This window comes from Lissotriton helveticus, chromosome 3_2, assembly GCF_964261635.1.
Source record: "Lissotriton helveticus chromosome 3_2, aLisHel1.1, whole genome shotgun sequence".
NCBI classification, from domain to species: Eukaryota; Metazoa; Chordata; class Amphibia; order Caudata; family Salamandridae; genus Lissotriton; species Lissotriton helveticus.
This window is the reverse complement of record NC_136062.1, coordinates 171608234-171620960: the sequence shown is the minus strand read 5'-3', so window position 1 is coordinate 171620960 and position 12727 is coordinate 171608234. Positions and strand designations below refer to the sequence as shown.

The window sequence follows — 12727 nt, the reverse complement described above, 5'->3', positions numbered from 1 at the left end:
ATCCAATGGCAGGTAAGTAAATTACTGTTTTCCAGGTGAGTACTTGGTTGGTGAAGTTAAGGTTCTGGGCATAGACTCAGGGGTCCCCCAGGGTCAGGTAAGTACAGTTAGTTCACTCCCAGCGGCACAGGGGCGGCCGGGTGCAGAGGTAGGTAGGCCCAATGATATCCATTGAGGGAAGAGGGGCCTTCGGTTGGTGGCTGCTGGCTAGCAGGCCATGCGGCTGTGGGAGCTGGGCTCCTGGTCACTTGCTCACTTGCTCACTTGCTCAGGGTAAGGGGGGAAGTAGGATAGGACACAGGGGTCACAGCCAGTGGCACTCGGGTGGCTGGGTGCAGGGTGCTTTTGAGCCGTCGGGCGCTCAATGTTATCTAATGGGAAAGGTCAAAAAGGAACAAAGGCTGCAGGCTCGGGGACGGAGACGCTCCAGGGATGACCAGCACTTCGAGAGGTAAGTTGGGATCTTGGAGCACAGGTAGGTACCCCAAAGGGCGGCACATGGGGCTGTAGGGCGCCGGGTGCAGGGGTGTCTTTGGGTGTCGGAAAAGCTTTCCCACTGCTGGTCTCGGTTGGGGTGGCCCCTGGTTCTGAGTCTGCAGGCGTCGGCTGGTTCGTTGAGGAGGGTCTTTGGGCACTGGACTTCAGGTCCCAGTCGCCGGGGGGACGTCCTCGTGGTCTTGGTTCGGGTTTGCCTGGCCCGGGCTCGGCTGGTGCAGAGTGGGCTGGTCCGGAGCTTCCTGGTAGGCACCAGGTGGGTTGTTGCAGCAGCGCCTCTGCTGATGGGAGTCCCAATCTTCAAGAGGGTCAAGGCAGGCAGGTCCTCTGGGCGTCCTAAGGTTGCTGTCCGCGGGGGTCGCCGGGTTAAGGCAGGAGCAGATTCCAGGATCAACAGGCCGGTAGGGCTGGGGCCAAGTCAGTTGTTGTTGTCCTGTTGTTAGCAGCTGCACGGCGGGTCTTCTTCTTCTTCTTTCTTCTTTTTTGTATCGGGATCCCGGAAGGAAGGTTCAGGGAGCCCCTAAATACTTAATTTAGGGGTGTTACAGGTAGGACAAGGACAGGGAGTAATGGGTCCCTGCCCTGGGGTGGGTACTCCCCCTAGCCTGCTCCTCTCCTGTGGGAGGGGGCAGGAGCCTAGCTGTGATAGGGCAGGGCTCCCCATCTTCAAGATGGCCGGAGCCCGGGGTCGTTCTTCACCTCGTCTCCCCCACCTAAGGAGTGGGGTTGGCACAGGCTGGCACCCCTCCTTCCTGACATAGTTTTTCCCACCAGTCTTCCTGCCAGAGTGGGGGGTAGGACTGGTGGGGGCTGGTTGCTGGGTACAGCAAATGGTCTGGAGAAGCTCACAGAGGCATGCCTTTGAAGCTTCCCCCTGCCCATCCTTGGGGACGAGACCAAGCACCTCGCCCAGGATGTGCATTGTTGCAGGCCCAGGAGAGCAGGGGCTCTCCTACCCAGGGGTCCAGCAACATGCCTGTTTTGTGGCAGCCTCTGCAGCCACTCAGCCAGACGTGGATTGTGGGTTAGGGTTTCAGAGGGCATCTCTAAGATGCCCTCTGGTGCATTTTACATTAAATCCCACACTGGCATCAGTACGGGTTTAATGTGCTGAGAAGTTTGATACCAAACTTGTCAGTCTTCAGTGTAGCCAATATGGTGCTGTGGAGTTCGTAATGCCAACCTCCCATCACTTCACTTACAGTGCCCAGGAATGGCCCTGGGTACTGTAGGGGCACAGGGCTCATGCACCTGTGCCCACACCTCTGGCATAGGGCACCCAGCTAGAGGGGTGACTGAAGTATGCCAGGGCAGTGGGTTCTGTGGGCATGACACACAGGGATGTGTGTCATGTCGACTCTGGTTTTAGTTCTGTACTTAGGCACTCAGCCTGCAAAGGCAGTGTGTGGTTGCCAGGGTACAGGGCCCCTGATGGTTGCACAATAAGTGCTGCAGCCCTCAGGGGTCTTCTCAGGTCACATGCCCTGGGTACCTAGGGTACCAACTACTAGGGGCTGACAGGTGGCCATAGATGCCAATTGGGTTTTGTTTCAGTACAGTTTTAGGGAAGGAACACAGGCCCTAGGTACCTGGTTGGCAGAAAAAAGTCGGGGCATACCAATGCAAGAAAGATAGCACTTTCTCATAATTCTGTCCACCAATTGTTCTTTTTTCTTTGTTAATAGGCCCCTAAATCTCCACAGCAGGCGTTTTTTTTAGAAAACCAGAAGGGTTTTCTCTCAGTGCATTGATCTAAAAAGGACAGTCCATCCAAACCATTTCCACTACCTAATGCCACCGGTTTCTTAGCCACGAGGGTGATGCCAATTACAAAGCTGGTGGCTGCTCTGCAGTAGAAAACACAGTGGTTCCCGAACCCAAAAATGAGATGGCGTCTCGATTGAGGTGCCATGTCTGTTGACGTTTGTTTTCCTTTAACAAAATATTGTAATGCAGAGTGACTTGAACTGCACCATTTTCACTTACAGAATGATTTGTAACAGAAAATAGCAAAAATGGAAACATGGTGGCCTGACGATATGCAGCTAGGTGGTAATTCTATATAAATATCCATAAATGAGGGCAACAGTGGCTTTGATTGTCTAAACATTGAAGAATGTGTGGTTAGGGGTGATATAGGGGCAGGGTTCAAAATGGTAGATCCCTCCTGCTTCTGTTCTATTACTTTTCCTGGTTGCCAAAGAGAGGTTTAGAAGAGGTTAGGTAGGTGATGCAGCTCAAAGCTTACCAGATTTGTCTTCATCCTCATGAAAATCATATCTTACTAGCACATTTCATTAACAACCCTCAGTCTCACAATATTCTCAATAATCTCTTTGATTTCTACAAACCTGGAAATGTGAACAATTATTCGATGAGATGGAATAAAATAATTACCTCAAACCTAATCCAAAACCTTTCTCAGCCACAAATACAGATGCCTTGAGACAAGAAATATGACCAAAAGAATGAGACAGAATCGATAAAAATATTTCATAGAAAAAATGTATCCCGTGCCTCGTATTGCATAGACAAGTAAAAAAATAGATTTCAAATCAGATTTAACACAGAACAGAGCATTATTAGACAGCTGGAAAGTCCTCTCTGGAGATAACATGATAATATTTGAGGTTCAGTTATTAATCATACAAACCAAAGCAAGGCTGATCACTTCAAGTTTGTCCTCTGTTAGACCTGGTCAAGTCTGAATCTACAGGCCCAATTCCACAGTCGGATTTAGTTAACCTCTCAGCTGAAAGGTTATTTTTCCTGCGCAACTTTACCTCCCGGCATAGTATAGGGGGTAGGATTCAAAGGTCTGTCCAACAGCATGCTAGGCAGGAAAGGAAAATGACAACCAGCCCCCGATTCCTCCTCCGATGGGACAATTATATCTGCAAATGTTCCAGGTTTACACCCCTTAACGTATCAATTCCATCTATCCATGGGGTACTCATTGGTCACTCGTAGTGGGTTGTTGTGGGGTGATCAGTGAATCACACAAATCCAAAAGAATTAAGTAATCCTTTATGCATATCTCTTTAAGTTCCATTGCGTTCCATTGTGTTCCTATCACGTTATTTCCACAGAAGTGGATGGAACTTTACTTTGCTCACAGTCCATCCGTTCCCAAGCGCTTTTCCCCGAGTTTGAAACAATACAGTTACATTTCTGTCGAAAATGCTTCTTAGCGAGAAGTGCGTCCATTGTTAGCTAATACAGAAATGAAACTTCACAGAAAGTTCTCATAGGGCTTAGGTGACTGTCTCACATGGTTTTACATTAATGCAGGGAAAGAGAAGCATTTGAGGTCTACATGAGATTTAGCTGAATCAATATAGCGTTTAATTTTCATTATAAATCACACATTTCATAAATGCATTTCAATTCTCTCCATTAGAGCAGTTATAGTATCCTTCAGGTACTACATATCAATATTAGGCACTACAAAAAAAATTCTTAAGCACTATTTGTACGTTGTCATTTTCAAAACTAATTGTTAATCTGTCACTCTCAATACAAGTGATATTGTACAAACGTTACAGAAGCTCAGGTTTGCACTATGTCAGATCTCTCTACTTTAAGCAATTTTGCATTTCAAGAGTTTCATTGCGTCTATATATTTCAGGTACAATGCACATTTTGAATGTTTTTTTATTAACTCTGTATGTTAACACTATTTTATTTTCTCATAACACGTAAATATGTTCATGTATAGCTCTTACTGTATTTCTTTATTTGGTTTACATTTTTGTCTTCATCATTTTGGAACACTGCATGCTTTTACGATGCAGCATGTATTCTCACTTTTTTGGACTTAGTAGGTTAGCGTGCCTTTATCAAGAAATATTTGTTATAATGATCTTTTACAGGTGAGGATTGATAAAGGTAGATGTCAGATTGATCCACGCTCCATCAAAGGGAAGAAAAGACAGTGGGGTGAAGAGGGAGCAGGCGTGTTCAGATAAGAGTAGAGAGGCAGCTGAACAGAAAGAGGAGGAATGTTTGAGATAGTGAATGTGGCAGTGCAAAGAGGGGAGACGAATAGAGAGGTAAGTGGGCCAACGAAAAGAGTAGCGATCCAGGATCGGATTGAGACTGAAACCGGAAATGGGAAGAAGAGATGTGCAGCATTTGAGGGCACAGGGGAGAATAAAAAGAGAAGGTAAGTGGAAAACAGGGCAGAAAGGGGTAGAGGTAATGAAAGCGAGGAAAAGAAGTGAATGAGAGGTGAAACATTGGAAGGAAGGAAAGAATGATAAGGGAGGTGGACCAGAGGCTAACATGCAGAAAGAGTAGTGCTTGTGTAGAGTAGACACTGAAGTGGGGCAGGATAAAGAGCAGAGAAGAAAAGAAAGGTGAAGAAAGGGGTGGTTTGGTGGAGAGGAATGGGAAATGAAAATCGATGTGACGGTGAAGACAGTGCGAGGAATGATCTAAAAGGTGCAGTGCAGCAAACAGTCATCTGATACATTATTTGTACAGCTGCCATTGCAGAGAAAATACGTTCTTTGAGTGCTTTATTATCAGAAAAAGGACAGAGGCATACGTCCTAGCAATAAAAAAAAAGATATGGTGTACCAAGTGTGTCGTTGTAGTGGCTGCATGTTTGCAGTGAAGAAGCTCATGCTTGCATTGTGTCATGTGTTTGAATGTGACTGTTTTGTCTCCAAGGCCACACGCTCCGGTGGAACTCTGATCCTAGTTGGGATGGGCCCTGCCATGGTCAACATTCCCATAGTTGATGCAGCTGTAAGGGAGGTGGACATCAGAGGAATCTTTAGATACTGCAATACGTGAGTATGGCTTTACAGTTAAATGCTGGATAGACCATATGAAATTTTCTTTTCCTTGACTTTGTTCTGAAATATCAAATAAGTTATTCAATGGATATGTTGGAATGATAAAAAAAGTCTATAGCACTCCTGCGTCTTTTCTAGACCAAGCTGGGTCCACTCCACAAAGTGAAAATTTTGCAAATCTCTAGAATTTGTGCCTGGAAAAAATGCACCCCATACACAACATTCACACCAACAGGTTGTCTCAGTTGAACATCTCCCAATCTATCTTGATTTGCCCAAGGTGGCGAAATTAGGGTGTGGACCTGTAAAGTAATCGTATCTGAAATGTTGAAATTTGAGTGGCCAATGGGAGTGTTTGTGGGAAATTCACAAACGCAAGTCAAATGATTTTCTCCAGTAAACTAGTCTAATTGTGAAGACGAAAAGAACACAAGAATAGACCATTTTTGTTGCAAATTTCTCTAAGGTTTATACCCCAGGCATGGAGAAGGGAGAGGATTTCATTTTACTCAGTGATCCACTTTTTTCGGTTTTGTAAACAGAAACATTATTTTGGCATGGCATAGTTTCAGCCACATAGTTGTGTGTTTTCTACTGCATGTGATCAGTACTTAGTGAAATAGCTGTGGTCCTGGGCTTCTTCAAAATGAGAATATTGAATTAAAGCCCATCAAGGCATGATGAGCAACCTGCTTGACTATAGTCCAAGATCTGAACTTGTAGATTTAAGTTGGTTTGTACCGTGTTCATTTTCACATCAGCAAGAACAGATTGGGAAAGTCTGACGTAAGCAAACCAAGCAGATTAAGTTATTTGACCATTTGCGTTTAGCTCATGGGGATTATCCTCTCCCAGATCCTAATTAGAAATCAGTGGTAATTAGCATGTAGCATGGAACAGAAATCAAACATTTTGTTCAGGCAACAATTAGGTGGTCAAAACGACAATACTTTAGAGAGTTAACAGTGCCAAAACTCATAGGTAGAGTATGTGGTTTTATCTCATGCACTAAAAGTGAATACTATGCAGCCTCACAAACGTCAGCTGAACCACAACACGTTTTCTCACACTGCGGTAGAAGACTCTTCCAACAGCAAATTCGGATCAATGTCAGCCAGACAGTAGAAAATCACATTTTCTGAGTAAGATTTGCAGGTGTTGACGAATCAGATGGTTCAGGAAGGAGCAAGGCATTTCAGAAAATGGTGAGAGAACATATGCATCAAAGTAAATACTGTAAGTGCACTGCCACACACCCTAGATGAGATGAGATATTCCCACTAACCCTTAAAATGAGTCCGTACTAATGACAATATATATACCCGGCAATGACGCGCCTTTGACCTTGGAATACCTTAGTATGATCCATCACCTGGTTTCCAATCCTATCTGTCAAAGAACAGACAGACACTTAGGGGCCCATTCCGATGTTGGGCGGATCTCCACCGCCATGGGGGGGGCGATCCGCCCGACATCCAGGCCTGCCCGCCACCCATTTCCCCCTGCCATATTACTATGGCGGGGGGGACCGCGGCGGACGTAAACACAGTTCGTCACGTTTCCGCCCCGGTGGTCTTGCGGCCGGGGCGGAAAAAGGTTTATATGGTGGCGGTGTCTATCAGACACCGCCAGCCATATTAGGATAGGCTTAAAACAATGCCTTTCGCCGCCACGGAAAGGCATGTGGTCTTCACTTCGGGGGGCCCCCTGCAGGCCCCCGGAGTGAAGGACAGGTGGGGGTGCACACCGGGGGTACCTGTGATACCCCCCTGCATTTGCATTAACAAAGCGGCTGGCACCGCGCGGTGCCTGCCGCTTTGTTACTGCTAATTCATTCGTGCATTTTTAGCATTGTGGCTGGCGGTGCTCAGAGCACCGCCTGCCACAATGCTAAAAATGCAGGATGCACCCGCCACAATGGCGGGCGCATCCTAATAACCCCCACGGGACCCCCGCCCTTATGGCGGGCGGTCCCAATGACCGATAGGATGGCGGGCGGACTAAGTCCGCCCGCCCTCCTAATGGACCCCAAAGTATACAAGTGCCACAGACTCCATAGTATTGCAAGCAGGATGATGATGGAGGGCACAAAGCATCTTCTGAAGGAGCCTCAGGATGCTCCATTCCTGTTTATATTCACAGCTGTCCCTTATGACCCCATGACTGTCAGACCACAACAATACGTTGCGCACAGCCGGCCATCATACAGAATAGTTTTGGTAAGGTATATTTGTACAATGTGTGAGCCTTCTCCTTGAGATGCTGGTAGGTACATTATGGCTCTGCCTCAGACTGGTGTTAGGTGGCTCTTCTAAATCACAACCCGTGAAACGGGCCTGAAAAAGGAACATGGCCCATACCATCAAATGATCTGTTGCCACCATGAGAGTGCTCATCAATAGGGCCCTTTGCAGCTCTGTTCATGAGGCTGGGTTGTTCACCCCATGCAGGTGTCCAGAAGCCCCGAATAGGAGGTGAGGCAACGACACCTACTTAGGTTAATTGTCCCCTTAGCTGTGGTTTTTTTGGGGCTAGTGCACAAGTCTAATTATAGGGATTAGTGAGGTACTTATTTCATTGCAGGCAGCATTGGAATTCTTTTTATGTTTGCTGTTATGTTTATTGTTATATTGCACTTAAATTGACTTTAGTAGGAAGATGATATCGTTCAAAGCATCCTTGTTGTATTACCCACAGTAAGTTCTTCCAAGCCTCTGCCTTATTTGCAACCTTTAGTTTTGATCTGTAATTCTTAGGAGTTACAATAATACTCGTCCTGCGACTCTTACTTTGTGTTGACAGTTCAGGAATATGTGGGGGGAAAAAATCCTAATGGAGAAAGTATTGACTGTAAACCTAAAATGAAGCAAAATAAAAAATGCTATTTTTGTTTAGGTGAAAACTTGTCTTTTTTTCCCCTTTAAATTAAGCCATGAAATATTAATGGAAAGTGGAGGGTTTCTAATTCATCTATTTATTTCTAGTTAAGTGGCAATAGAAGCTACTTTAGAAGGCGTCAAAAAGAAAAGGGAAGTAGCTGATAGCAGAGGAAACGTAGCAGGAAAAAGATGGAGACAACAGGTAATAGTCACTGTTCCTAGAGCGTGATGCCTTCGAGTTCCTGTTAATCCAAAACAATAGGGTGGTAATAGCAACAGTGATTTGAAATTCTGTATTGCTGCTCGATCAGCAACTTTACATACCCTGGTTGAAAAACGCTTGTCTCCTCACGTCGTACTTCTGTGCCTCCCAGCTTATGTCTGTCCTTTCTCTGACTATTCCTGTTCACCCAGGAAGACCCTGTCGATGAGCAGCTAACCACTGATATGCTTTTGCTTCCTGTCTTTTATGGGTGACACTGCATCCCCCCCAACTTCAAAAGATTGTTCTATTTCTTCTGTGAGTCCTCTGATCAGCCCTCTAAACACTTCGAAAAGTGCATTCAATTTCTTCTTATGAGCCTTCTAGGCTTCTTTGTTGGTCTCTTCAACCTCCATATGCTGGGCAGTAGTTTCCATTGCTGGGTGAACCTAATTGGCAGATTCGTCTTCACTCTCCTACTCTGCATCCTATTTGAGATGGTTGCCAGTGTTGTATTTTGTGTTATAGTATGGTCTGAAATGTGAAATATTCTGGGTTATTTGTTTATCTCTATGTTTGGCAGTGACCGTTGTCCTGTTCTTCTCTACAGCTTGCAGAGGAGAGGGATCGTTTCTCATGTCTGTTTTCTTGGCTTGGTATTGCCTCACCAGCACCCAGCCACCCACATGAATTTTGGAGTCTTTGACCCATTGTTGATCGTCCGCATGTTCTTTCATTTTCTCTCCTGATTTTGTGTCCCTTGCTTGTTTTTCAGCATTCGTTTGGTGAGTGTGCTCTGTGTTTAGGCAGTGGTTTCAGCTTAGCATTTGGTCCTAAGTTACAGCTCATACATGAGTGTGGCTGGACATTGCTCAATGGTACCATGTAGAGAGTTGTGATACACTCTGAGGCCTATGCTTAAAATTTGTTGTAGTGGTGTGTGTGGTCTTCTTCAGCTTGTTGTGCTGCCTTTTTAGGGTACTCATGAAGCCTTCCACCATGCTATTCGCCTGTGACCTAGGAGGCGTGATTTTTCAGTGCTTCACGTCTAAGTGTGTAGCAAATTAGGCAAAGTCCTGCCCTTGGTAGGAGGCTATTGTCAGTTTTGATAATTTCTGGAATGCCTCATTCAACTAAAATCTAGTACAGCTTCAGGATTACTGATTTTGTGCTGGCCGATGAGATCTGCTCAGCAACTGGGAATCTGAAGTACGTGTACATCACAACTAGAAAGTATTATTCCCAGTGTTAGAGGCCCAAAGAAGTTGTGACAGTGTGCCATACTGCTTCTGGTAGAGCTAGCATTTAAAGTGGCGGTTGTCGTTACTTCACACTTGTTGCCTGGCAGGGGTGGCATTCCTTGAGTGTCTCATCAACTAGCTGGTTCAGTCCCTGGAACCATACTCCGTCTCAATGCACTCTTCGTTGCCACAACTCTTTGACGTCCCTCGTGTGCAAGCTCTATGACTCCTGATTGTAGTGCTTGGGAATGATTATTCTGGTGTCTATTAAAATGTTGTATGACGTAACAACGAAATCTCTAACCCTTCATGCATAAACAACATGGTCTGAATAACAACTGCGTCTTAACCACGCATTGCTTTACCATGCAGGCATTTACCCAAAAATTTCTTGGTAATGGCATGCAAGGGAAAAGAGTATGCGTGGCTATGGTGGCCAACCCCTTCCCCACAGGCCTAAGGTACAAAATCCCATCGCCCTGAGGTGCAAATACCCATATCCCCTCCCAACCTTCACGCTGTGCCATCCCCTTCCCTAATGCCTAAAACCATGTCTTTTAACATGGCCTTGGCCAGCCCTGACCCATCCCTCAGAACTGCCCCGCCCTCCCCTAAGCCCTTAAAACTACCCCGACTACCCATTCCCCTCCCCCTGCTCTAACCCCTAATTAAAAAACTACCCCAACACTCCCCCAGCCCTGAAAACTACTCTGACCCCCACAGCCTTGCAAATCCCCCAGCCCTGAAAACTAGCCCCGATCCCCCAGCCCAGAATACTAAACCCAAACCACCCCAGCCCACAAAACTATCCTGAACCACCCCCAACCCCACCTCAAATAACCCTGACCCACCCCCAGCCCCACTTTAAAAAAACAGCCCCACTTAAAACAACTCTGACCCACCCCAGTCCACAAAATAACCCAGACCCTCCGCCCACAAAAGTACCACGACCCTTTCCCTACCGCTCCATACCTCACTGTGGATCTCTCCCTGCTTCCTTCTTCCATCCGTCCGAAGCTAGACTACCCCCAACCCGCCCGCAGCCCACAAAACATTCCCAACCCACCCCCAGCCCACAAAACATTTCCGACCCACCCCAGCCCACAAAACATCCCGACGCCCCAGCCCTCAAAAGTACCCCAACCTACTCCCCAGTCTCCTTCTGCTACTCGCTTCCATCTGTCCAAAGCTAGACTACCCCCGAACCACCCCTCCATCCAAGAAAACATTCCCAACTCACCCACAGCCCAGAAAACCTTCCCGCCCAGCCCACAAAACAACCCCCGACCCCCCAGCCCACAAAACTTCAACAACCCACCCCCCAGTCCCGCTCCCTGCTTCTGTCCGTCCGCAAGCCCTACAGCCTATTGCCTTAACCACGCACATGCGTGGTTAAGGCATATGCGTGTTGGGCTTGTGGCGTCGGAACACTTGTGGTTTAAACGACTGTTCCCCCTCTTAAAATTATTCCTATCAGGGTCACAGTTAGTCCTCATGTAACTGCCGGAATGCTGATAGGTTGTTCATGTTTGTCCCTTCTTCTACCAACTTCTCTTCCAGGTGTCTTCATTGGTCTTCTCACTGGATGGTGTCCATTTTAGTGGCTTTTCTTCTTTTGGAGAGGATGGTGAGAGATGTAGACATGGTTGATATCTGTGTCGGCTAGAGTTTGAGAATTCTTGTATAACTATAACCTTGAGCTATCATGAAGATTAGGGTTAAGCATGTTGCAGTGCACTTTTGCTGTTATGAAATTCTCTTCATCATGACTTTGTCATTATACCCTGCTTTATCTTACATAAATTGCGGATTTTTATTGTGCATTTTGTTTACACTTGTATCCGTCCGGATCAGCAGCAGCACCTACAGGCGATTCACTGAGGATGCTGGAGATACATAGCCATTCTCTTTAAGACACCCGTGGATGGAGCAATACCTAGGGGCTGACAGCCCCTTCAGTCATGTCTTTCCCTTTTTTGACCCCAGGCTGTCATTGTAATCTTCAAGCTCAGAATAAGAGGTATATATAATGATTATGACTTCTACTTTCCTCCACCTCCCACCTGACTATCCCTGGATATCATTTTAAAGTGATTTTAAAGTGATTTTGAGACATGGCTGGGGCGATCCTCAGATCTAGGAAGTTGGGTTTAAATATTGTGATGTCACCACAAAATTCGGAATTAAAAAACTATGATAGTAGAGTGAATTAGCACATGCCAAAGGGGTATTGCTTTGGTGAACGAATCAAAATGTCACCTAATGGCCCCAGGGCAGAGGCAAGTCCCTCAAATTAGCAATAATCAAAATGTTTATCAAAGTGGTAGGAAAAGAAGTGAGAGACTGAAAGAACTGACTCACAGTTGGACGGTAACAGGCATTGGGCAACAATTTGTGGATTCTCTGACCAGTCAGCTCGGAGTTTTACTTTCCTCACAATGTAAGGCAGAGAACTGCTGTGTTTCAGATTGGGGAGCTGCAGTATTCTTCACTGTCAGAAATACACTTTCTGGTGCTTATTTGCAATCTGAAATGGCATCCTATGTGTCTGCCGTGTATTTATCATGGCCATACTGTCCCGTATGTAGCAGTCAGTGTCCGGCACAAAGTTTTTAATGAAGTGAGCGATGTATTGACCCAATGGTTCCAAAATGGAACCACATCCAGAAACAATGGGGCGGCCCAGCGGTGTTTCTAAGTTTCTGTGAATTTTAGGCAGGGTGTATATCACCGGTATTCTGGGTGATTTGGTATTCAAGAACAAGTGTTTTTTTTTACTTAGGAATCCAGCTTCTAGGCCATTATTCGTGACCTGGACAATTCATTTTTTTTGTATTTCTTTTGTAGGGTTATAAGGAAGTCTGCAATAGTGGTCAGTGTTGTTAAGTTGTCTTAGGATTTAATTTTCATAGTTTTCTTTATCTTGAATGACAATCCCGCCTACCTTGTTAACAGGCTTAATGACAAGAGAGCTGTTCGATTTGAGTGTAGACAGAGCTTTTTTCTCATCAACCGCGATGATGTAGGGTATGAAAGCTCTTTTACATCATTAATGACCAATTTCTTAAAGGTAAGGATTTCTCCTGGGACCATACCGGCTAACGGTGA

At 45.9% G+C, this 12727-nt stretch overlaps 1 protein-coding gene across 1 annotated transcript in view; it reads left to right on the top strand.

The window, feature by feature from the left end:
- The window catches only part of SORD (sorbitol dehydrogenase), a 352789-nt gene that overhangs the window by 235705 nt on the left and 104357 nt on the right, over positions 1-12727 (top strand). The window contains exon 8 of the mRNA XM_078684967.1: positions 5170-5291. Within this exon, the coding sequence (XP_078541093.1) occupies positions 5170-5291 (122 nt within the window). The remainder of the gene's footprint in view (positions 1-5169; positions 5292-12727) is intronic.